We start from the raw sequence: 25,885 nt of genomic DNA, 5'->3' as shown, positions 1-25,885 counted from the left end.
AGTGGGGAGGGGGGGGGGGGGTCTTTAAGTATTCTATGTTCCCAACAGGAAGGATCTGCCATGGCTTCCACCAATTGTGTGGAGCGCTGAGGGTCCGAAAGACCCCCTCCACCCCCCCACCCTGAGGTCCGGAACCCAGAGCCCAAGCTCCAAACAAAACAGAATCAACTAGGAGAAATAAGCAAACAAAATTTCTCTAAACTCCACACTAAATAAAAAACAGTCATCATCACAATAAAACCGCGTTACTGCCACAGAATTCCTTTCCTGCCCGCATGTTTGGCAAGGCATTTCCGATCAGGGCAGGTATAAACTGTAGAATGCATGTCAACCCAAAACAATACAACTAAAAGCTACAAAGGATGCATCTATTTAGAGTCATCTTATCAGCGACATATACTGCATGTTTAAGAATCGCAATGATTGTCAACTATAAACGTACTATTCTTGTCAACTATAAACTGTCAACTTGTCAACTATAAACTAAAGAACGATCAGATCTTATACTGAGATTAAAGATGAACCACTTGAACCCCAGCATTCATATTACGGGGAGAACATTAGCCAAAGATCTGCTATTTTTTGTCAGAGAGATTTGATGTGGACGGAAAAAAACGATCGGAGTACAGAGCCAACTCAGGTCCATTTTCTAGAGCAAGGGTCTTCAACAGGGGGTCCGGGACCCCCTCAGAGTTACTACAAGAGGCATCTCCTTTTTAGCCAGATTCTTAACCAGATTCTGAGAACTTTAGCCAAAAATAGCAGATCTACAAGCTCACAACGCCTCACGTTGCGAGGCGTTGTGAGCTTGTAGATCGGCTATTTTCGGCAAAGAGGTTTGGTGTAGAGGGGAGAAGTATTGAAAGTTCAAGTGGTTAAATATCTGAAAACACAAATGTACATGAATCCAAAAAACACTAATGATTGTGCTGTCAAACAATGAAACTATATGGAATCTATGACAAGGTTGTGGGGTCCCTGCTTAATCTCTCTCTCAGCTAAGGGGTCCTAAGGTCCTTGGCAACATTACAGAAAGCGTGGCCATCCTCAGCTCAACTCTTGCCTGTAGTATAGTGGGTAGGCCTATATTCCAAACCAGGCCTGATAACGTTGCAGAGAGCTTGTGTTAAGAGTGCCGTTCCAGACAGAGCGTGACCAACAGTAGCTCAGAGGATGTGGAGGTTAAAGTTGTTCAGTGCCACCTCTGAGTCGGGAGGGAGTCGGCGTCGTGCCAGCAGCCCTGCAGAGCAGAGGAGGATGTCTCTCTCTCTCTCTCTCTCTCTCTCTCTCTCTCTCGATGTTTCCTGGCTGCTTCCAATGACCCTGTCTCTAGTGGACCGCTGAGGATTGCAGGCTTTCATCTGAACAATAAACCGACCACCCTGAGACTGTCCAATAAAACCCTCACTGTACAATACAATAAACGGACTCTGTTTCGTCATGACATAGTCCTGTAATAAAAATACGCTACCTGGGAACACGCTACTGGCCCCTTTTCCACCAAGAACAACTTTGGTTCTCGAACTCAACTGGTTCCGTTCTAGATTCTTTGGAACCGCGATGCTTTCACCGAACAGGCGTTTCCACCTATGTTAAGCTAAAATAATTGTAATTGGGGGTGGCCATAGCTGAATTTCCTGTCAGTCTACTGTCCTATCAATAAAGGCATAAAAAAGCCCAAAAACGAATCCTAAAAAAAAAAAAAAAACTAAAAACAATGGCAATAGAGAGCCCCAGTTGCCCCCAGGCTCTACTCCAGGCCTATCGCCAGCAATGTGTCGAATATGACCGGTCAAAGTGTCAATTTCATGTTTTCTAGAATGACACAGCCACTTTAGTGTTTTTTTGGTTCCAGTTCCAAACCAACTTTTAGGCTTCTGAACAAATCCATTTTAACTCTTAGGCAGGGAAGAAAGAGCGGAACCCACTCAACCCCCGTGGGAACTCGAGTTATCTCAAAGCGCTGGAGAACTCTTATCTGTCTGTCTTGTCTGAATGACTGTTTACTGAACTCACTTTGTTTTCTTGTCTTGTGTGTACTGACAGACACACTAAGGACCGGCAGTCCTTGTGTGTCTGTCAGTATGTCTGTGCGGTCGGCTGTGTGTCTGTGTCTCTGTGCGTGTCTGTGTGACAAGTTTACACAATGGACACCTGGTTTATATCGATTTGTAAGTTTCACACAACATTGAGAGAGAGAGAGAGAGGAGAGAGCAGGGACGTGCAGAGAATGTTAGAGAGGCAGGAGGCTGACATTTCTAAAAGGGCCTTTTGGTGAAAATATTGAAAATAGCAGACCTCCAAGCTCACAACCCGTCGTGAGCTTGGAGGTCGGCTATTTTCAATAATTCTTTCAACATGAGAAGCTGCATTCAAGTTCAGGAGAGTTTTGACATGGTCATTTTCTTGAATACTGCCTTCAGGTATGGCATGAAAAGAGGGCATTTGCATTTATTTCACCATAGTAAAACTGCTTTCATGGTCTGGAGAGGGCACTTTTTTACAGACGGATAAAAGGGCAGGGGCTCAAGACCCCTTTGATGTCTATGTGTGCACGTGCCTGGGAGAGAGGGAAAGAGAGAAAGAGAGAGAGAGAGAGAGAGAGATGAAAAAAGCTGGAACAATGTATAATGTTGGGTAAGTACTGTACGTAAACGTACACATAGATAAAGAGGACCATTTCACATAAGTGCTACTCTCTCGCTCGATCACGTCTTAACACTGACTTTATAATGTATACATGCTAGCATAAAAAGCCTTCAAAATAGTGACCAACGTGTAGGAGAAGAACCAAACATCGTATTGTATTGTTTTAGGGTTGAGTTCAGTGGATGCACAATAATAAACTGATATTACCCTGGAATTGGGGTTTATATAAAAAAAACATATCTCATGTAAACTACCCCAGATTGGATCTCATGCCAGACTGTGAAAACAAAGACCTAACCAAACCAAATAAAGAGAGTTGGTATTTAAATTAAATTACACTATTTGTAAGTTCAGTTGTGTACAACTGTTCAGGTATTTCAGGATTGTTTTGTGTTCACATAATGATGAAGATGTATTATCTATAATTGATAAATGAAGATGCAGCCTGTCCCAGATAAGGCCTAAATCATGAAACAAACAAAAAAAAAGTAGTGCAGCGTGCATGCAAATAACATATCGACAATAACACTGACAAACAAAAACAAACACACAAACAGGGGGTATGAAAATGGAGTCTACAAAACGGGAGCTACTAGAATAGAAAAGACTCATTTTACTCCATGAGAGAATACACATGTGAACACTTGGAGTTAAATTAACACTGAGGATAATATTGTGCCAGAGGCATTTCTTTAGCCTGGAAACCAGACAAATCTTCCAGTGCAACAAAATGGAATTTCCCTCGGCACATTTTGGTCTGGCCCTGCATGGTTTCCCTGCCCCAGAGGTTGTGGGGCACCAATATGCAAATATCTTTTTTTTTTTCTTTTTTTTTTCCTTGGAAATGCAGGTTCCACACAGAGATTCTAGACTAATATCTATGCAGGGATATTAGTATGGCCATGCCAGGCTGGCGTTTCTTTGTGGTGTCACACAGCAGGTGTAGGTGCCTCTCCTCTGTCTGAAGACCAAACGCAGTAGGCTTGCATCTCCCCTTGGGCCAAGGGAGGCCTTCCCTCTTAAGCCTCATTCATACTCCAAGGTGAGGTGAGTAAGCTACTACACCTTTTGTCGGTCAGTAAAAACACATTGTTTTCTCTCTCAACAGTAAACAAACCAACATAAAGTTTAAGTGTATAGAGGGTATCTGCACATTTCTGAAGTGACAATATAAGGACTTTTTAATACCTCTAAAATGTCATATTAAACGTTATTGGCCAAATTGTCTACTATTAGAGGCAGAGATTGTGAAAATAGCCGGTCTACATGCTCACAACGCCTCGCAACTGTGTTATATAAAATGTAATGCCTCAACTCTTAGTGCTCGTTAGGGTGGGGGGTCCCCAGTTAAAATATGATTATTTGGGGGGTCGCGGCCTGAAAAGGTTGAGAACCGCTGCTGTGGTTGAGAACCACAGCGGTTAAGAGATGTGGCCTTAGTGTTCCTTCCCAGCACAAACAGAAATAGGTTTGAATCTCAGGTGTTAAAAATGTCTAAGGTCAAGGGGCCCAAGGGCAGCCTGGTGGTTGGACGAGCAACGTCTCCCAGACTGAGAGAGAGGAGGCCAAAAACACACCGACATGGACGGAGAGCGAGCACACCGCTGTGGCGTGATGTCACCCCTCGTCACCCTCGCTTCCAAACATCTGCAAGGCAATTAGTCTTCCGCCTTCCCGCTCTATGGCATCATCACGTTCCTGTTTTTGAACAGTTTCACAATAAGAGTCCCCCCACACTTCCTGGTGACATTTTTCAGAAGAATCTGCGAGACTGAAACGTGACAGGTATTTCCTGGCTTTGAACCCGGCTCTCCGGATGGGATGAGGAGAGAGTCAGTGGATCGGGATGGAACCGGTTTTGACCGAGATGGAACCGGTTTTGACTGGTATGGAACTGGTTTTGACCGAGATGGAACCGGTTTTGACCGAGATGGAACCGGTTTTGATCGGGATGGAACTGGCTTTGATTGGGGAGGGGTATTGTGGTCCAGAGGAACTGGTTTGAATTTGTTACATTTCATCAGATCCCAAGTCATGCTATTGTGGAAGTGTGTCCGTTTTGGAATCCATGTTGTCTGTTTGGTGCCATTATAGGCAAACATTTTCTCTGTTCGCCCCCAAACAAATAGCGTAAATAGTCGATCTACAAGCTCTCTCAATGTGTAGCTTGGTGGCGCATCGAGAGCTTGTATATCCACTATTTTTGCTATTTGGGAAATGGGGCTACTATAGTTAACTTATTTTTTTGCCACCCCCTGTTTCTTTCTAAAACTTTGCCTCTGAACTATCAATAATGATTAGAGTTCTCAAATTCTGCCCGAACCCGACCTTACCCAAACCTGACCCGACATTTAGGGTGGGTTAGGGCCTAAAATGTATGCTAATTAGTCGGGCCGGGTAGGGCCTCTGGCTCAATGAAAAATATCATTATTATTTTATTACTATTACTCTGTGAAAGAGTTCTCAAATTCTTTCCAAACCCGACCCGAACCGAAGTTTTCGTGCCGGGTAGGGCCTAAAATTTATGCTAACTAGTCGTGCCGGCTAGGGCCTTGGGCTGGCCCAGTTAGGGCCCAGTTAGGACCGGGCCTTAATTGTCAAGCCCGTTGAGAACTCTAATAATGATTTCGCTTGGGGACCCCCTATGGAACCCCCAACCCTCTCCCACAAGGACCCCCCACCCACTCCATCCATCCCATCCCTCAGTAAGGAGAGTGGCGGTCCTCGGACCCGTCCTCGTCGTCCACCCCGTACAGCTCGGCCAGGGTCCTGAAGCGCGGCCCCCAGTCGCTGAGGAAGTCGTAGTCGAGGTTGGAGCCCGAGGACGAGCTGTCCAGCGAGCTGAGCGTGCCGGCCAGGGACTCGGCGGGGCCCTCGTAGCCGTAGATGTGCAGCGTGTCGTACGGCACGCCGCCGTCGCGGTCGCGGTCCGCCTCGTCCTTCTTGGTCTCGATCATCACGGCCATGCTGTCGCCGCCGGGCGGCGGCGCCTGGAGCACGTGCAGCAGGGACGAGGGGTGGGGCTTCTGGACCATGGCGTAGAGCGCCGGGTGCTGGTGGTGAGGGGGAGGCGGCAGGTCGTGGCACAGCATGGAGCCGTCGTGGCGTGCCGACGTCAGGATGGAGACGTCGTAGCTGCGGGAGGAGAGAGAGAGATAATTATTAGGGCTGGGACTTTAACTGATTAATTGCGATTAATTAAGTACAGAAAATTAACGCGATTAAAAGAATTAACGCATTTTAATCGCACTTAGTTTTTGCACCACAGAACCTTCAGTTTCGGGCATACCGATCATAGCGATGCACCAAACAAGAAGAGACAACAAACGCAAAGGGAGAAGTAGCCGATCAGAGTGCTTTGCTTGGCCCAGTGATTCGAAATTTAGATTTTAAAAACTCACTCATTGATTCACTCGTACAACAAAATGTGTTTTACTTGAAAAAAATGCTTCTCAGGTCAAATATCGCTGTGCGATTAAAATGCGATTAATTGCGATTAATTAATCACTGAGCATGTAATTAATTAGATTAAAAATGTTAATTGCATCCCAGCCCTAATAATTATATCTTTATTTCAGACCAGGGACGTGCAGGGAATGTTAGAGAGGCAGGGGCTGACATTTCTAAAAGGGCCTTTTGGTGAAAATATTGAATATAGCCGACCTCCAAGCTCACAACGTGTCACGTTGCGACACGTTGTAAGCTTGAGGGTCGGCTATTTTCGGTACTTGATCTGAACTAAGCATAATCAAATGAATACTACTGGAGATGTGATGTACTGCATGGATTTCTACACAGAGAGGGCAATTCTTTCAACATAAGATGCTGCATTCAAGTTCAGGAGAGTTTGGACAGGGCTTTCTTGAATGCTGCTTTGGCATGGAAAGAGGGAATTTTACATTTCTTTCACCATAAAAACATGCATGGTGTGGAGAGGGCACTTTCCACACCAAGCCCCCTATGATGTCTATGTGCATGTGCACGGAAGAAGATTTTTCACGAATTAACTATATAGTTAAGTATGGCGGATTACAATAATTAATAAAACATACATAGAATACACAAATGTATTATAACAATATAAAAACAAAGCAGCGGTGATCAAGGGCTCTAGGGGTTGGAACTATTTAACATTTTCTTATTTAGAATTTCTACTACAGTCGGCATAAATTATGTCGTAACCCTTCTTTTTTGCTAGAGGTACTTTAAGCCTCCTGAGTTGAAAGAGAGAGGGAGGGAGGGAGAGAGAAACGGTTAACCACTGTCCATTTCGGACTTCTTAACTAATAAATACAAATCAAATATCCAATGTATCCGATGTTGCTTGCTTAGGGGCGTACATATCCAGTTTAAAATATCCAGCTCTAGATTATAGATCAGCTATTAAATAGGGCTTACGTGACTCATTCATATGTATTTTGTGTAAGTTTGGGTCCGAGGGAGACACCGAATGTGTCTTCTGGGTCTAGAGATGAAAACATCAAGAGATGAGGAATGGACATGAACGTCTCCCAAATAAGTAGAGAGCATCATCTGGGGAGAATGAAGGTTCACACAGTGAGTTCCACGACAGTCCAGAAAACATCTGTCAAGACAAGTTGGTTTGGGACCTGCCATCTGCAGAGTCCCAATAAGCACTGGCAGGGCTAAAAATAAAGAATGCCAAGCCAGGATAAATGAGTCTCACTCTGGACCAGGGACGTGCTGGCCATTGGGAAAAGCGGGACAACTCCCGAACGGCCGGTTCATTCCCGGCCTGTCCAGGCCGGCCATTAGGAAAGAAATCTAAATAAAATGTCCATTTTGGGGGCTGGGCGGCCAACAAAGTAAATCGTCACTGTCGGGCAGAAACCTTGTATCTCCTCAAATTTATAAATTTTTTTGCAAAGCAAAGCCCTGCTTCATCATACAAGGCCGTCGCACAAAAGTAGTGAAAACAGCAGATCTACAAGCACACAGCGTTGTGTGCTTGTAGATCGGCTGTTTTCACTAGTTTGAATCATTTTTAAAATGATAAATACAAATCAAACGGTTTTGGACATACAAGGTTTCCACCCGACAACGACGAAATATATATTTAAAAAAAAAATGAGGGCCTCTCCAACTCTTTTTCCCGGGCTGAATCAGGGGCCCAGCACGTCCCTGCTCTGGACTACTGGGATCTAGACTGGCGTCACTACAGGATCCTCAAATCTTTTCACGTCAAGGACTGCCAAATTAATTAACCCTTCACCCGACCAGAGAAATTACCATTTCTATAATTTTCTTCTTATTCCCCGTGATGTCTTGAAGACAGTGATGGAAGAAGTGCTCAAATGTTATACTTCATTAAAAGTATCAATACCCCATTTAGGAATAGACCAGACCTGGTCATTGTGCGGCTCGGGGGCCGTATGCAGCCCTTTGGTTCACTCTGACCGTGTAGGGTTAATGGCAAATTACAAAATAAACACATTTTATAATTTTACCTCATGCATGGACTAAAGCTGCATTGCTTTTATTTTTATGTTTTTTTATTCACGTACATATGGACGCAATGCCTACATCAGCACGTCATTGGATCGTTGTCTCAATCACAAGCTGGTGGTCAGACTGGTCACACATCAAGACGACCTGCCTTACCTTACCCATCAAAAATGGCTAAAGTGGCCAGAAAATCTAAAGTCGATGCCGAATGATGGGTTTTCAACAAAAAGAGACAGAAGTCGGAGGTAAAGCTGTGTTTAGTTTGCGGGGAGCACATCTAGCGGGGAGCACTGCCCTTTGGCCCGCCCCTCCACAATATTTTCTGTTGTTCATGTGGCCCCATGGAAAAAAATATTTCCCACCCCTGGAATAGACAGTCTCAAGTGCATTTCCAGGTATTCAAAATGTACTTGATTAAAAGTTCAAACGTATTGTCATCAAAATATACTCAAAGCACTTGTTACTATAGGCTACATGTATTATATACACTAGCTCCAGTGCGTCCACATACCCGTTGGTGTCCATCTCTCCTCCTCCCTCCTCGTCGTAGGAGACCAGCTGCTCATGGATGTCTCCACTGTTCTTCATGCTGGCCAGGTTGTCCTTCTGGTAGCGCCTCCTCATCACGATCAGGATCACTATGACTGAACAGGAGAGAAGATCACAATCACTATGACTGAACTGGAAAGACAATCAGAACCAATTTAACCTTGCATAGCCAGGCTTACTCATCTGCGAAGAGAAAAGCCTGGTGGTTAGAAAGGTGGGACTTCCGTTGTGTGAATTTCCCCGGAAGTTGTCTTTTTTCACAGTGCGGTGTTTCTTCATGCAAACGTATTCCATGGTGGAAAGAAAAGTCTGTTCTACTTCTCCTCCTCCTTCGATTGCACTCGCAAAAAAACAATATCCAAACAAAACAGGGATTCTGACAAAGTTACACCTATTGAGAGCGAGTTAAGAGCTATTGTGGTTTGTTTAGCTGGGGCATGTAAAAAGACCCGGACCGAATGACGTAACTTCCACCAAATTCGAGACCTGGGCACGGCGCAGGTCTTGCCCTGGGTGGAATCACTATGACTGATAGAGAAGATCACAATCACTACAACTGAGCACGAAGAGAAGATCATAATCACTATCCTTCGAGACACAACAAATACACTGTTTACCATTTAGTTGTGTTAGGGGATGTCTGCCCCAGAATAGCAACACTAGGGTTCAAGACTTCAAGTGGCTAACTTTCTAAGAGTTATCAGTCAGTAAGAAACCTAAGTAGGACAAACCAACCCGTCGTTATGTCACCACTCCCAGCATGGGCGAGAAAGAGAGAGAAGGGGAGGGGGAGGGGGGGGGGCAGCCTTTGACAATTTTCATAAAGATTAGCTTCCCCAAAGTTCTGTTCCTGGGTTCTCTGTGGGCATTAGCCACGCTGCCGTTTTGTATCGCTGTCGTCGGGTGGAAACCTTGTACATCCAAAACCGTTCGTTTTGTATTCACCATTTTAAAAACGATGTAAAATAGTGAAAATAGCCGATCTACGAGCACACCACGCCTCGCACCGCGAGGCGTTGTGTGCTTGTAGATCTGCTATTTTCGCTAGTTTTGCGCGACAGTCTTGTACGGCGAAGCACAGAGCTTTACTTTACTGAAAAAAAAACGTACAAATGTGAAACGTGGAGATACGAGGTTTCTTGCCCGACAGTGGCGATATGCGGGGCGGGCGAGAGGGACTCATTTAAGTTTTTCCTGGGAAAGCAACAGATTAATCTTTCACGACACATGTTCTACTCTGGTTTAATACACTCCGGAGATGCATGTCTGCCGTGGGACGGGAATGAATTATGTCTGCCCTTTGTGGGGGGAATGAGAAAAAAAAGAAGAAAGAAAAAGAAGAAAAAATATATTTTGGCGCGTCAAAGCCGTCTGGTGTGAGAAAATGTGTGCGGGAGTGGGGTGGGGGTGGAGGGGGGGATTGGCGTCCGTAAATTGCTCTGGGCTCGGAGAGATAATGACGAGAGTGTTAAATAGTTAATCTGTTCAGTGGAGGGGGGAGTGAAAGAGAGAGAGAAAGTGACGGGAAAGCGAAAATAGCGATGGAGAGGCACAGGGGTGTGTGTGTGTGTGTGTGTGTGTGTGTGTGTGTGTGTGTGTGTGTGTGTGTGTGTGTGTGTGTGTGTGTGTGTGTGTGTGTGTGTGTGCGTGTGTGTGAGAGAGAGAGAGAGAGAGAGAGAGAGAGAGCAGAGCAGGGACAGATAGACTCAGTGCGTTAATAGTTAATAGGTTGGGTGTTTGATAAGCAGACTGTAGTGAAGTGCAGATAAAACTCAACTCATTAAACTGCTATTCTTACGCCGAAGCTTTTCCCACAATCCTGTTCACATGATGGGCTGCTCGCTATCTCCTCTCCTCTCCTCTCCTCTCCTCTCCTCTCCTCTCCTCTCCTCTCTCATGTCCCAAGCTTCCCATGGTAGAACTCCATGGTGTAACTAATTCATATGTGTTTATATAATTTACATATGAGACCAAAAAGAGAGAGAAGTAGAAGTATACTTTGTAATAAATAAGTCACAACAAGTGCCAAACCACTTGCAAAAACGGAATAAAGTACATCGTAAATAGTATGTTGCAAAGCAACATGTCCTTATATTTCTTTGGGTTATGAATTATTGATCATAAAGTATGATATCATCACTATTTAGCCAAAACCTCTTAACTCCATTTTTTAGGTTTTAGATTTTTTTGGCATAAATCAGGGCTATTGAATACCCTTTTACATCTGAGTGTTGGTTAAAATAATATTGAACCAATGGAAAGTAGTAAAAAGTGCTTGGGACAAAACCTCCTAACTCCACACTTTCTGCCAAACCAGCTAACTCCACCCGATTGGCCCTCTCTTTTTTTATTAATATGCGCTGTTCTATTGAACACCGTTTACGTCTGTGTGTTGGTTAAAATAATATAGTAAAAAGCCTTTCGGTCAAAACCTCCTAACTCCAATTGAGCTCATTTTCCGGGAAAATGAACATTTTGGAGTTAGGAGGTTTCAGCCCGACAGCAGAGATATTAACCTTTTCTGCCTTTTTTGTGTCATGATCCAAACAGCACCTTTTTAAGTGTGCCTGCCATGCAATGGCAAAACACTTATTGTAATCCGCCATACTTAAGTCATTAATTAAGTGTGCCTGCTATGCAATAGCAGAACACTTATTGTAATCCGCCATACTTAATGATAATAATGATCCCACAAATTTCGGCACGTAATAACTGCCGCACAATTTACGCCACCGCCGCAATATATACATCAAAACGTGCGGCTCGGCCGGGAATGGTGTGCTATTACTTTTCTTTCCGATCCGCGTTACCATTGCGACGTAATTCGCAAAAAACGACGCCCAAAAACCCCATTGACTTAGAATGGGGGAAACTTCAGCACGTAATAACTGCCGCACAATTTACGCCACCGCCGCAATATATACATCAAAACGTGCGGCTCGACCGGGAATGGTGTGCTATTACTTTTCTTTCTGATCCGCGTTACCATTGCGACGTAATTCGCAAAAAACGACGCCCAAAAACTCCATTGACTTTGAATGGGGGACTCCGAAAAAAACCCAGAAACTTTGGCGCCAAATAACTCTGCCATACTTTTGCCTAGCAACGTCATTTAAAATGTAAAATGCTCACACAACTTTGGTCTTTTTCCGACCAATAGGGATGAGCTGTAATTGATTAAGCCCCGCCCCCTCTATAACAGGAAGTGCCCTTCACCAAACAGGAAGTGCCTCTATAATTCATGAACCGTTTGTCGTACAGACTCGCGGCTGGTGTCATACATTTTTTTTTCCTCAAAATTTTTTTTTTCTCAAAGATTTTTTTTTCTCAATTTTTTTTCCTCAATTTTTTTTTCTCAAAATTTTTTTTTCTCAAATTTTTTTTTTCTCAATTTTTTTTTCTCAAAAATTTTTTTTTTCAAAAATTTTTTTTCTCAATTTTTTTTTCTCATTTTTTTTTCTCAAAAATTTTTTTTCTCAAATTTTTTTTTTCTCAATTTTTTTTTCTCAAATTTTTTTTTTCTCAAATTTTTTTTTCTCAAATTTTTTTTTCTCAAAAAACTTTTTTTTTTCTCAAAAAACTTTTTTTTTTCTCAAAAAACTTTTTTTTTCTCACAAAACTGTCGTTAAAGTGCGACCCGTGATAACGGCCAAAAATGCGCCAAAACGCCACTAATTAGTCGAAATGGCTGACTTCCTGTTTGGTTTCTGATTGGCTGCTGGCCTTGTGACGTGGGTAGAGCTGCGAGGGCCCGGTCATCGCTGCTTGCAGCTTTAATTCATTAATCGTCCATGACCTTAATTGGGGCCTATTTCGCCAAACAGGAAGTGCCCCTCACCAAACAGGAAGTGACCCTTGATCTCGTGAACCGTTTGTCATACAGACACGCGGGTTGCGTCAAATGACAAGATTAAGAGTCCTTAAACTTAATTGGGGCCTATTTCGCCAAACAGGAAGTGCCCCTCACCAAACAGGAAGTGACCTGTTTTCTCGTGAACCGTTTGTCGTACAGACATGTGGGTGGTGTCATATGAAGAACAATAATGTTAAAGTTTATGCAAAAAAATGCTAATGTTAATAACGCTAATGCTAACACCAACCGCTACACAAGGTTGCACAGACTTAGCGACACAAGCGTAGATTGGACGGGTTTTTGGGTTTTAATAACCCAAGGGCCCCCCCTAGTGTCGAAAATAAGAATTGTTTTTAATAGGCCTAAATAAAAGAATGGGCCCATATCTACATAAATTCATACTAGGATATTATATGTATTTTGTCATTTCCAATATATTAGGGGTCCCAGGGCCCTACTTTCCTAATCTGTGGGCGGTGGGCCCCCTCACAACAGTACAAATGCTTTTATTTTAGCATTATTGACTTGAGGAAGCGCCAGCACGGCGCCAATCATAAACATCCGGGGTAAAGTGTAGACTAGCAGGTTTTTCATTTGGCTATTCACCACAGTTATTCAGCGCGTCACCACCATTCATTGTGAGTACGACGCGACACCTCCACTTTGATAAAACCGTGATCTCATCCCCCCCACCTTTTTGGCCGGCCGGGGTGCTTTTTTTTTTTTTTTTCCTCCCCTGCGCTGCAAGCTGGCTATCATCAACACAAACGCGTAGTAGGGGCTATGGCTACTTATATTTCCAGGACAATTTCAAAATAAACATGTTGAATGATCGATTGTATATGAAAAAAATAAAATAAAGGCTTTTGTTTTGAAATGCGCTTCTGTGCAGAGAGGAAATGGCTTTCATAGGAAGTCCCTTTACCTCTCTGTCTTCCGTGCGTATTATGGACTCATGGTGAAATGAACAACACACTACAGGCATAAAGGAATAACACCAAGACAAGACCTTGAAGACCATGTAGGCTATATTAAACATCGTCCTCTGCTCCTCTCATCCTAACTCAACACTTGGTGAGTCGTGACTCGTGGCTATATTATATTAGAGTTAGAGTAATGATGATGGAATGGATGCTAATGCTATGCTGCCTGCTGGCTAATGTACACTGTTGTGGCTAAGTGGCTTTATTGTTTATGTCGGACTTCTGCGTTGTTTGCGGCGTGAGTTTTGGTGCTAAAATCAAATGGTTTGCGGATTCAGAATCACAAGAATCTTAGCTTTCAAATGGTATACAGCTTGCAAAGAAATAAACCGCGGAAACCCGAATAAAACGCGATCAAATCCGCGAAATACCGCTTCGCGCGCGTGCGTGACCCCCCCCCCCCCCCCCCCCCCCGCGCTTCGCGCGCGTGCGTGCGTGACCCCCCCCCCCCCCCCCCCCGACCCGGGCCCCTTTGATCAGGGCCCCCCTGATCTGAAAACCCATGGGGAATAAGGTCTAATTTCGCCACTGCTTAGCGAGCTGCAGGCACACTTAAAATTTCTTAGAAATTTTCTTTTCTAGTTAATTAATTAGTTAGTTTCGCCACAAAGTTCGGCACGTAATAAGTGCCGCACGATTTACGCCACCGCCGCAATATATACATCAAAACGTGCGGCTCGGCCGGGAATGGGGTGCTATTACTTTTCTAAGAGAAAAGTTGTATCGTTTAATTGATATTAATTTATTAGTGAATTCATTTTACCCATTGACTTATAATGGGAATCGCAAAAACTCACATTCAATATTTTTTTTCTCGCAAACCATAGGGGCTACACTTTCAAAACTTGGAGAGGAGATTTATAATGATATCAAGGATTAAATAAAAAATTATTTCGTCAGTTGGCCTCATGGTGGCGCTATAACAGTCCACTTTACCTTTCGGCCTGTAACTCTTGAACCGTGGGTCGGAAAATTAAAATTCCTTTTTCCCTGGATTCCTTGGGTCATGACGCATCTCCTCATATAGGCCACGCCCATTTGCGTCAGGATAGATTTTCCGCCATTTTGAATTTTCTTCAAAACACTTTTTGCTCCTTTTCCTACATATTTTCTCCAAATGTCACAAAAATCAATACACACGATCTATGGACTCATGCGATAAACATATTTAAACGATATTTTGATAGTCCATACCGTTCTTCCGTAACAGGGTTCCAAAGTTAGCGGGAGGAGCCCGTTTTGTAAGAAGTAGCCATAAATCACAAACGAAACATCCAGTCAACACCAGATTTTAACCACAAGTGGGGGGCGCTATACTGAACATATATCCAAAAGCATTTCCACTTCGACCCATAGGGGGCACCACAAACGCGCAAAACTTAACCGTTTCATGCCAAAACGTGTTTTTCAGGGGGAACGACCCTCTCAAAACGAAACACTAACACCAACCGCTACACAAGGTTGCACAGACTTAGCGAGCTGCAGGCACACTTAAAATTTCTTAGAAATTTTCTTTTCTAGTTTCTTCTTCTTTTTCGTTCTTTTTGTGGGACTCCAAATAGCCACAGCCTCTGGTTGTGGCGCCCATTATTGTGAAATAAGAAAACATGTTCAATAGTTTTTCTTTTTTTTTTCTTTTTTTCTACAATAATGTTTTAACCTGATTAAACTGACACAATATTATTATTAAGTCAATTTACAATTAGTATATGGCTATTTTTAAAGGGATATTCCACTTTCAAAATCACTTTTGGTAATTTTATCATCTAATCAGGCTTTTATGAACACCCTGAACAGATTGTAGTTTGCTTCATTCAATATTTTGATATTTGATGTAAATGTTACCAGGCTCTCCAGGCCCAGGGCCTCTCCCCATACACACCCATTGTAACTTCAAACTGCATTTTAACCATGATAGATTCATTAAAAACAACCATTGTTTTTTTTTCTGGTGAGTCATACTACCCTCCTAATACATGAGCAGGCTGTGTTTTTTCAATAACGTTTTTCATTTATTTTTAATAATTATTTTTTGTATTAAATATTTTTAAATTTTTCCAAAGAATTATTAAAAATAAAGGAAAAAAGTAATCGAAAAAACACGGCCTGCTCATGTATTAGGAGGGTAGTATGAGTCACCAGGAAAAAGTAATAGGTGTTTTTCATGAATCTATCTATGGTTAAAATGGAGTTTGAAGTTACAATGGGTGTGTATGGTGAGAGGCCCTGGATCAAGCCTCCTGATAACATTGACATCAAATATCTTAATATTGAATCAATCAAATTAAAATCTGTTCAGGGTGTTCATAAAAGCCTGATTAGATGATAAAATGACAAAAAGTTTTTTTGAAAGTGAAATATCCCTTTAAAGGGCCTACACCATGCTTTTAAAACTATATTTTTTGTATAAATATATGCTCAAAATTGAGTCTAATGCCTCATTCACACTGCAGATATATAGTTGAACGTTTTGCTTGCTTGGTCAATGTTATCTCAATGGAAACCAGCTTTAAAGCTTTCAAAGCTTTGTTCTTTGTGTGTCCTGTATCTTTAAAGCTGGTTTCCATTGAGATAACATTGACCAAGCAAGCTAAACGTTCAACTATATATCTGCAGTGTGAATGCAGCATTAGACAGGTTTTAACCCTCAACAAACACTCTGACCATTCTTTTTGTTTGTTCTAGCTCTACTATAATGAGGCTCTCCAGCTGCAATACCAAAACGGCCTCTGTTTGCTCAGGGGCGCATCTAGTGGGGTTTTTCCAGAAAAAAAAGAAGTTTTTTGAAAAAAAAGAAGTTTTTTGAAAAAAAAAAAGTTTTTGAAAAAAAAAAGTTTTTTGAAAAAAAAGTTTTTGAAAAAAAAAGTTTTTGAAAAAAAGTTTTTTGAAAAAAAGTTTTGAAAAAAAAAAATAATATATTTTTTTTAACTTTTTGACAGTTTTTGAAAAAAAAATGTTTTGAAAAAAAAGTTTTGAAAAAAAAAGTTTTGAAAAAAAAAACTTTTGAAAAAAAGTTTTTTGAAAAAAAGTTTTTGAAAAAAAAGTTTTTGAAAAAAAAGTTTTTTGAAAAAAGTTTTGAAAAAAAAAAAACTTTTACTTTTTGACAGTTTTTGAAAAAAAAAATTGAAAAAAAAATGTTTTGAAAAAAAATTTTGAAAAATAAAAAGTTTTGAAAAAAAATTTTTTTTTTTTGACTCTGAAAAAAAAACGGGAAACGCGTGTGACGTCACATGCGTCAACTCTCAGAACAGCACTGTTCTGAGAACCTGTGGAAAGCTTTTCATCTCTGTCTTCCCAAAACCAGAGAAAGACACAATGTACAGAAATAGGACTTTGTGAGGATAGAAGGTGCCAGTGGGACCCCAAAAAAAGGTTTTAAAATAGAAAAAGTGAAAATTCATGGTGTAGGTCCTTTAAGGATTTTTATTATTTGTATAGTTTTTCTGCTTTGGCTCCCCTTGGCGCTCCCCCTGCGCAAGGCAATTCTATTGAACGCTGCCTTCAGGTATATGGCATCGGAAGAGGGCATTTGCATTTCTTTCACCATAGTAAAAACTGCATTCTACCACTTTTTCTAGTCACATGTTCAAATACTGGATTCTGATTGGTTTAAAACAGTGGTAAATAGGCCAACAACCTTAAGTTGGCTCATGGACCCCGCCCACTGAAACAATTAATGATTGTAACTAAAGATCCGTGTTTTCTTTCATTTATAAGGAAAAAGTGGTAGAAAAGCAATTTACCATTCGAGGTCGACCCTCGTAACAGTCGTAAATCAGCCAACAACCCACTCCCTCTCACGGTAAATGGCTTACTTTATGCCCTAGAAAGGGCACTTTTTACAGACAGATAAAAGGGCAGGTTGATGTCTATGTGTGCACGTGCCTGCTTTCCTCCACTGCTGACTAGTGTCTTTATCTCCCGTCCAGATATCAGTATGAACTGTTATCAAACAGAATATTGAGCTCACAGCCGCAGGCCTTTGTTTAATACGCCTACCGTACCGGTACATTCACCCACGCTGAATTATTCATAAAACCAACAAGTTCCTGCTCACAAAAAACCCACAAACCTGGTTTTCATTTACTGTATAGATGAAAAAACAAAGTGAGTGTTTTTCTCTGTGTACGCACGCGCGCGCGTGTGTGTGCGTGTGCGTGTGCGTGTGTGTGTGTGTGTGTGTGTGTGTGTGTGTGCGTGTGTGTGTGCGTGTGTGTGTGTTTGCTGGCGGCTGGTACGCCAGGCTGGCATTTTAGTCAAATCATTGATGTTTTTTCCTCAAAGCGGTTTCCAATTAGCCCTGGAAGCATTCGCCAAGCGGTTTAGGTGTTGGCACACACACACACACTCACACACACACACACACACACACACACACACACACACACACACACACACACACACACACACACACACACGCGCATACACACACTCACACACACACACACACACACACACACACACACACACACACACACACGCATACACACACACACACACACACACACACACACACACACACACAGCTCATGCCGCAGGTCTGAATCCCGCTCCGGCAGTTTGTTGTTTCATTATTGCGTGGAGCTGTCTGAAAACATGAATTATGAAACAGCTCTAGGTGTTTGTATCGAGAGCCAGACCAGCAGATTTGTTGAACGCTTCCCACCTGGCTATAGCATCAGCTGCCAACCGCGCCTTACTATTTACAATTTCGTCATTGTCGGGTGAAAACCCTGTATGTCCAAAACCGTTCATTTTGCATTTATCATTTTAAAAACGATTTAAACTATAGTGAAAACAGCCGATCTACAAGCACACAACGCCTCGCGGTGGCGTTGTGTGCTTGTAGATCGGCTGTTTTCACTACTTTTTGCGATGGCCTTGTATGAGGGAGCAGGGGCTTTGCTTTGCGAAAGAACATACAAATAAATACAAATGGAACTTGGAGATACAAGGTTTCCACCCGACAACGACGATTTACAATTCAGGCATTCAGCAGACGCTCTTAATCCAGAGTGGCTTACAGTAAGCGAGGTATAAACACAAGGTAGAACATCAAATGTATATCAATCGTAATCCAGGATCATAGGTAAACCAATGATCCTATCATCTGTCTAACAGTAGAATATTCATGCCAAAGAATAATTATAAATCTGTACACACTCTATAGCCCCTTTTCCACTGACACGACCCAACATCTCACCACTCCACACTGCCCACCTGTGCCAGGTTTTCCACTACAAGGACCTGGGTAGAGTGGTGTGAAAGCAGTACTAAACATGGTACTAAAAAGTATCCACTCTAGAGTAGGTCTGAGCTAGGCCAAACAGGGCCAAACACTTCATAGTGACTGATCACTCACGGACATTTCATTTAGACCACCAGGATATAGTTGTAATACATTATAATAGATTATAATATTGTGTTATAACCACTGTTATAATCTATTATAGTGTATTATAATTATCATAGTAATACATTAAAGGGGAAGACCACCCATTTTCAATATTGAACTATGTCATTGATATACCTTAGAGGAGTTGTGTGGAAATAGAAAAAAACTACAACGGTGTGATGTCATCAAGTTGTACTTTACAATACAAACACCAAAATCAATCTTCCAGTTCTAGGCAACACAGAAGGGGGGAACTTTTTGTCTATTTCCACACAACTCCTCTAAGGTATATTAATGACATAGTTCAATATTGAAAATGGGTGGTCTTCCCCTTTAATACTTTAGTGTATTATAATCAGTTATATAATCCATTATAGTGTATTATAATTAGGATAGTTGTAATACAAATGTATATTTTATTACAATCACAGTTAAAAGGGTCTTGTTTCTTACCGTTAGGCGTTAGGGGTACCTTTGTGTAATGGAAAATGTAGATATTTGTATGTGGTGTGGTGTAGTGTAGTGTCATGTAGTGTGGTGCTAAAGCTGCAGTCGAAAAGGGGCTTATAGGATACCAGGTCAATGACCTGCAATTTAGATAGTATTTTTTTCCAGTTTTTTTAGTTTATAAAGTTCTTACTGAATAGGTGCTCAGTCTACCTATGTTTTATTTTTTCTTAGATTACTATTTCTATACTAGTTTTCAAAATGGATTGTATTGTATGTACTGTATATGCATACATAGCGGTATAGATATCAGAGTGCGTACGCACGTACGTGCGTGCGTGCGTGTGTGCGTGCGTGCGTGTGTGTGTGTTGTACTCACCCAGGATGGTGAGGATACACAGCAGGATGGCGATCAGAGCGTGGACGCTCACTCCCATCCTCAGAGCCGCCGCTTTGCACTGCGTGTGAACCCGCCTGGCATCACACCTACACACCTGGACACACCAGCATCACATTGTCAATCAACCAATCAATCAATCAATCAATCAATCAATCAATCACTTTCATAGCAACATGCGTTTCTTTTCAGAAAACTGTTAGGATTTAGATGATATTTGTAGAATCTGCCTATGTCAGTGGTTCCCAAACTTTGTCTGGTCATGTCAAGGACCCTCAAAATGATATGTAATTGGCCGCAGACCCCCATCTCAAAATATTTTGTTCCAGAGACCCCCAGAAGCAAAGACTTTTAGTTAAAAATGTTCACTCTAAATTTGGTTCTTGGAATTCATGGGTTGCATTTGTAGTCCTAAACCGGCCATATTGAGGACCAACACAGGTGTTCAATTTGTCTGATTGGCATAGAACCAATGTTCTACGTTAATCAAAACACCTGTGTTGGTCCTCAAAATGGCTGGTGTAGTACTACAAATCCAACCCATGAATATCTATTCTGCATCTAGCTTATGGCCTCAGACTCGTTGGCAAATGCTAGGTCACGTTATTACCAGGGTCATGGTTAAGGTTATTTAAGGGGGAGCGTGTCCATATTCCGACATTTGTTTGATGCAGGTGAATGTTAACCTGGTGAAATGCTAACCTGCCGACGCTGGTGAATGCTAACCAGGTGAATGTTAACCACTATGCCTAAACCTAACCCAAACCCTAACCCTACCTCAGTAAAACTATGCCTAAACCTAAACCTAACCCTAAAACCTAACCCTTAGTCGAAATAGCGAGAATTGCACTATTTAAGGTGGTCTTACCTTGATGGGTAGCGGGGTGACCCTGCTCTTGGGGGGCTGTCCTCCATCGTTGATGCCCACCTCCAAGATGTAATCCCTGGGGTCGTCCAGACTGAAGGTCCCCAGCTTCACTCTGATGTCTGCTGTGTTGTCTGTGTGGTTAAATAAAAGTGCATAGTGAGTACAGACCAGGGACGTGCAGAGAATGTTAGAAATACCCAAAATAGCCGACCTCCAAGCTCACAACGCGTTGTGAGCTTGGAGGTCGGCTATTTTCGGTGCTTTCACACTGAACTAAGCATAATCAAGTCAATACTGGAGATTTACACAGAGAGGGCAATTCTTTGAACATAAGATGCTGCATTCAAGTTCAGGAGAGTTTGGACAAGGAAATTCTTCTTGAATGTTGCCTTCAGGTATGGCATGGAAAGAGGGCATTTGCATTTCTTTCACTTATAAAAACTGCATTCATCTTCTGGAGGGCACTTTTTACAGATGGATAAAAGGGCAGGGGCTCAAGCCCCCTTTGATGTCTATGTGTGCACGTGCCTGGTACAGACAGTGGCCCTCATTTATCAATGGAGTGTAAAAAATAGGATACCCTCAAATATTGGTGTATGGCAACGTTGAAGTGGCATTTATCAACGCATCCTAACCTGACCTTAGTGTGGATAAATGCGCCAGCTGAAACCTGGCGTCGTTTAAATAACACGCCCTTAAATATTCCGGAAATGCCCCAATTTTACGACCTGAACAACCGGAATACGACCTCACAACATAAAAAGAAAGAGTTTCCCCACACGCATCACTCCCTTTCGTGTCTGCGTGACGATCCCACAGACCACACACAAACACACGCAAGCCTTCGCACCATTTTGGTACACTTGCTTCCATATCACTAGATTGCAATTGCTTACAAGTCATTGTAACTCGGAAATAAAATCGCTGTGCATGTCCACGATGTATGCTTTTATAAAATGTTATATTTTCAAAGGAATTATTTTGTATATAGTATATACATTTTGGAGTGGACATATGTCCAGATGCCTGTCAGATAGTTAGACAATGCTGCTCAGCATGTCTGCAATGGAACAAAGTGGTGAACTTGACGTTAGATCTGAGCGTACCGTACGCCAACGTCAAAGTCACAATGCGATGATAAATGCCAACAATTGCGTCAATTTCGGCGTACGCCAAAAATTGTATCTACACCACGTTGATAAATGAGGGCCTATGACTTTAAATGATATAGAGTAAGTAGCACATAGTGAGTACAGACTATGACTTGATAACAGAACTATCCTACTAGGCTTCGTCTGCAAGACTTAAAGATGCAGTGCCATGATTTATTTCCCCCCTAAAACATGATTATCAGGTATTATGATTATACAGGAGGAGGATCTAATGAAGTACTGTCAACCTCATAGACACATGAAACCAGAAAAAGAACACAACTATGGCACCACCTTTTTAACAGTAAAATAATGAGTGAAACCAATAATAAGTATATTATTAATATTGATTATTAAAAGTAAACCTTTCAAATGGACCCCATGGACTCAGTAACACTGAGAGTGTAGAAATCAATTCAAATCGGAAGTGGGGGGGCAATCTGTCGACTAATGCAATCTCCAACTGGGGGTCCTGTTGGAGGACCCCTGAGGAAATGAAATAAACTTTAAGAATCATAACAACACTTCACTCTGCCAGGAGAGCTGGAACGGACAGAAAACAATGGTGTCATTACGCAAATCTCCGCTAAAGCAGAAGTTTCCTGCTGATCGAGGGTTATTTGCGAAGACATTCCACACATGCACCCGATATCCTCGTGCTGGAGCAATCCACTGGAACACAAAGGCAGGAAAGCAGGCGCTGTGCGTGTTCATAATATATCTGATGTCAAGATCCTTAACAAACCAGGGCATGAGTCTGTCTTCAAACTGGCAGGTGAAGCAGCAGCGCGAGTTTTAGCAGAGCTAGCAGGAAGACTAAGTGGCACAATATCCTATTTTAATTTACAAGGTTAAGTGTAACGATCGTTCATATAATTACGGAACACTCGTTGTGTTTACGAAACACCACCAGTAAGACTCCCTAATCGGGAGATAAGCGACCGTTGGTCGCTTATCTCCACAAATATCACAACCTCCACCTCTCACGTCATACGGGCAGCCATAGTTACACCTGGAATGTTGAATCTCCATATATGGAGATAACCTACGCATCACACAAAGTCTGACCTCACCAGCCCATACTTGGGCATGGACGACTTATATCTCCATATACGGAGATGGCCATATATGGAGATACGATGACATCACAGAGTCCACAGCTGATGATGTGGCGTGATGTCATACAATACACAAACAAGCCCTATATAAAGGGGCAATTCTCACCAGGGAAGAGAGCATTGCCTGGAATGTTGAATCTCCATATATGGAGATAACCTACGCATCACACAAAGTCTGACCTCACCAGCCCATACTTGGGCATGGACGACTTATATCTCCATATACGGAGATGGCCATATATGGAGATACGATGACATCACAGAGTCCACAGCTGATGATGTGGCGTGATATCATACAATAAACAAACAAGCCCTATATACTGATGCGGAGATATGAGCAGGGCAAAGGTGTGACGTGTGACCGACCGACCGACCGACCGACCGACGGACGGCCGGTGGAGGTTTTGATACTAAACTGCGACCTACGGCCGCAACAAGCATTTTACAACAACTGTAGCAGATAATGTATCACTTGGAAGATGAACTTGAAAACGTTATTATGATAAAGGAAAGCAAAGAAACAATCATAATGGTATTGGTAGTGGGACTGAGTTACTAGGGCCCAAGGTGGAGGGGCCTTAATTATTTTATACTTTAGCTATAGAGAAATAGCAGATATACAAGCTCACAGTGCTGCGAGCTTGTAGATCTGCTATTTTGGAAAGGTTGTGAAAATGTGTGCAAATCTTTGAATGTATTTTTTAAGCGAACATTTGTAACTCAAATTTTGCTTCTGGGGGCCCCTTGAACTAAATATTTTGAGATGGGGGTCCGCGGCCAAATACATATAATGTTGGGGGTCCTTCACATGAAAAGGTTTGAGCACCACTGACAGCACTCTGTGCCACGCTGTGAGCTTGCACATCTGCTATTTTTCGATAGTTAAAGCACAAAATTATGCGTAGGCCTAATAATGCGTTCCCAGTCTAAATGGATTAAACCCCCTCCTCCCTATGAAGAACATTCATGGGGGGCCCACAGTGAATCCTTGTACCCAGGGCCCAGGATTTGGTGCGACACCCCAGACAGTAGATATGACTGACAGGAGTAGGATTTGAACTCGGGTGCGACGTGCACACATAACCGTTGCGAGACGTTGCAGAGACAATATGGCAGTTGGCCTGAATTGACCCCGCGTTGCAGGTCGGCACAATTTGGGGATTGTGTTGCAAGAGGTTGCAAGTTGCAGGTCATTGCATCACGTATGTGTGGTGTGGTGGACTTGGCCTGGATATAATTATAGCTGATGGATATAGAGTACCTGACTTCACTCGCTCATCCCCTGGGTAACGGAGGTAATTTCTCTATGGAGAATAACATCGGCTCATCTTAACAATCGTCTCATATAAGAACTGTGGTCCAAAAATAAGCAAACTGTCCCGGCGATATTGTCGGAGAGGTGGCACTGATCAGGGGGCGTCACAAGCGGGGGGAAAGTGGGACTGAGTTACTAGGGCCCAAGGTGGAGGGGCCTTCATTATTTTATACTTTAGCTATTGAAAAAGCTCGCAGCACAGCACTTATCTGCTATTTTTGAAAAGTCGTGTGCACATCTTTGAATAGGCCTATATGTATTTTTTAAGCGACAATGTGTAACTCAAATTTTGCTTCTGGGGGTCCCCGGAACAAGATATTTTGAGATGGGGGTCTGTGGCCAAAATACTTATCATTGTGGGGGTCCTTCACATGAAAAGGTTTGAGCACTGACATAGGAACAGGTTTTTCAAAAGACCTTAGAAGGATTTGAAATATTCTATTCGATTTTTTTAAATAGCAGATAGTGAGCTTGTATATCTGCTGTTTTTCAAAAGTTAAAGCACAAAATAACGCGTAATAATGCGTTCCCAGTCTAAAAGGGTTACACCCCCTCCTCCTATGAAGAACATTCATGGGGGGCCCGCAGTGAATCCTTGTACCCAGGGCCCAGGATTTGGTGTGACACCCCTGGATCATATTTATACAGTCTGTTCCTGACATTTTCTCACCGTCACTTGATGCTCCATCCATAAGAGTCAAACCGCCAGGCTCACATGTTTATTTTTTCAACACAGTTCTTATATGACGCGGTATTAAACACGTCTATGGGAATTCATCCCACCTGTGACCCAGGCAGGATGTGTAAATCACGTCAGACTTTAGTACTTGTACGACTTTATTTCTTCCCATCCATCTTTCCATCTTTCTAGATCAGTGGTTCTCAACCTTTTCAGGCCGCGACCCCCAAAATAATCATAATTTAACTGGGGACCTCAAAAATAATCATTTAACTGAGGATCCCTCCACCCCGACGAGCACTAAGAGTTGAGTTGGTGATTTTGCACAACATGGTTCTAATCTGAATATAGCAGCTCTACATGCTCACAACGACTATTTTCACAAATTCTGCCTCTAATATTTGACAATTTGGCCCTGACCCACAGGTTGAGAACCACTGTTCTAGATAACCTTTATTTTTTCGGTGGCACGCACTTGGGCCATGGGGTGCATTTTGCTAAGAGATGTTTTTTTTATAGTTAGTTTATAGAAAAATGTATTCATTATTATCTCTATTGACTTTAATTAAAAAATAGACTTTTACCAAATATGGAGATGACTGACATCATAGATGTCTGACATCATAGACCACATGGATTTCTACACAGAGAGGGCATTTATTTCAACATGAGATGATGCATCAAGTTCAGCAGAGTTTGGACAAGGCAATTCTCTTGAATGCTGCCTTCAGGTAAGGCATGGAAAGAGGGGCATTTTCATTTCTTTCACCATAGTAAAAACTGCATTCATGATCTGGAAAGGGCACTTTTTTACAGACGGATAAAAGGGCAGGGGCTCAAGCCCCCTTTGATGTCTATGTGTGCACGTGCCTGCTCAGAAGAGCCATGCCCTGGTTGTCAAAAGTGTTTTAATAAGGCATGAAACATCCGAATGAAGTGCTGGGATAACCCTGTCACCTCTTTACCCTCCCCCCACCTCTCTCTCTCTATCTCTCTCTCTCTCCCTCCCTCTCTC

General features: G+C 42.4%; 1 protein-coding gene across 1 annotated transcript in view; it reads right to left on the bottom strand.

The window, feature by feature from the left end:
* Positions 1-5,351: 5,351 nt before the first annotated feature.
* The window catches only part of cdh5 (cadherin 5), a gene marked incomplete at its 3' end in the record, with an annotated part of 52,949 nt that continues 32,415 nt past the window's right edge, over positions 5,352-25,885 (bottom strand). Inside the window, exons 12-15 of the mRNA XM_080740523.1 lie at positions 20,608-20,738; positions 19,722-19,836; positions 8,627-8,759; positions 5,352-5,784 (exon numbers count right to left, since the gene is read on the bottom strand). Coding sequence (XP_080596649.1) covers positions 5,352-5,784; positions 8,627-8,759; positions 19,722-19,836; positions 20,608-20,738 — 812 coding nt within the window. The remainder of the gene's footprint in view (positions 5,785-8,626; positions 8,760-19,721; positions 19,837-20,607; positions 20,739-25,885) is intronic.

This window comes from Nannobrachium achirus (genome assembly GCF_963921795.1).
Source record: "Nannobrachium achirus genome assembly, chromosome: 13".
In the NCBI taxonomy this organism is placed as follows: domain Eukaryota; kingdom Metazoa; phylum Chordata; class Actinopteri; order Myctophiformes; family Myctophidae; genus Nannobrachium; species Nannobrachium achirus.
This window is presented reverse-complemented; position numbering and strand designations above follow the sequence as displayed.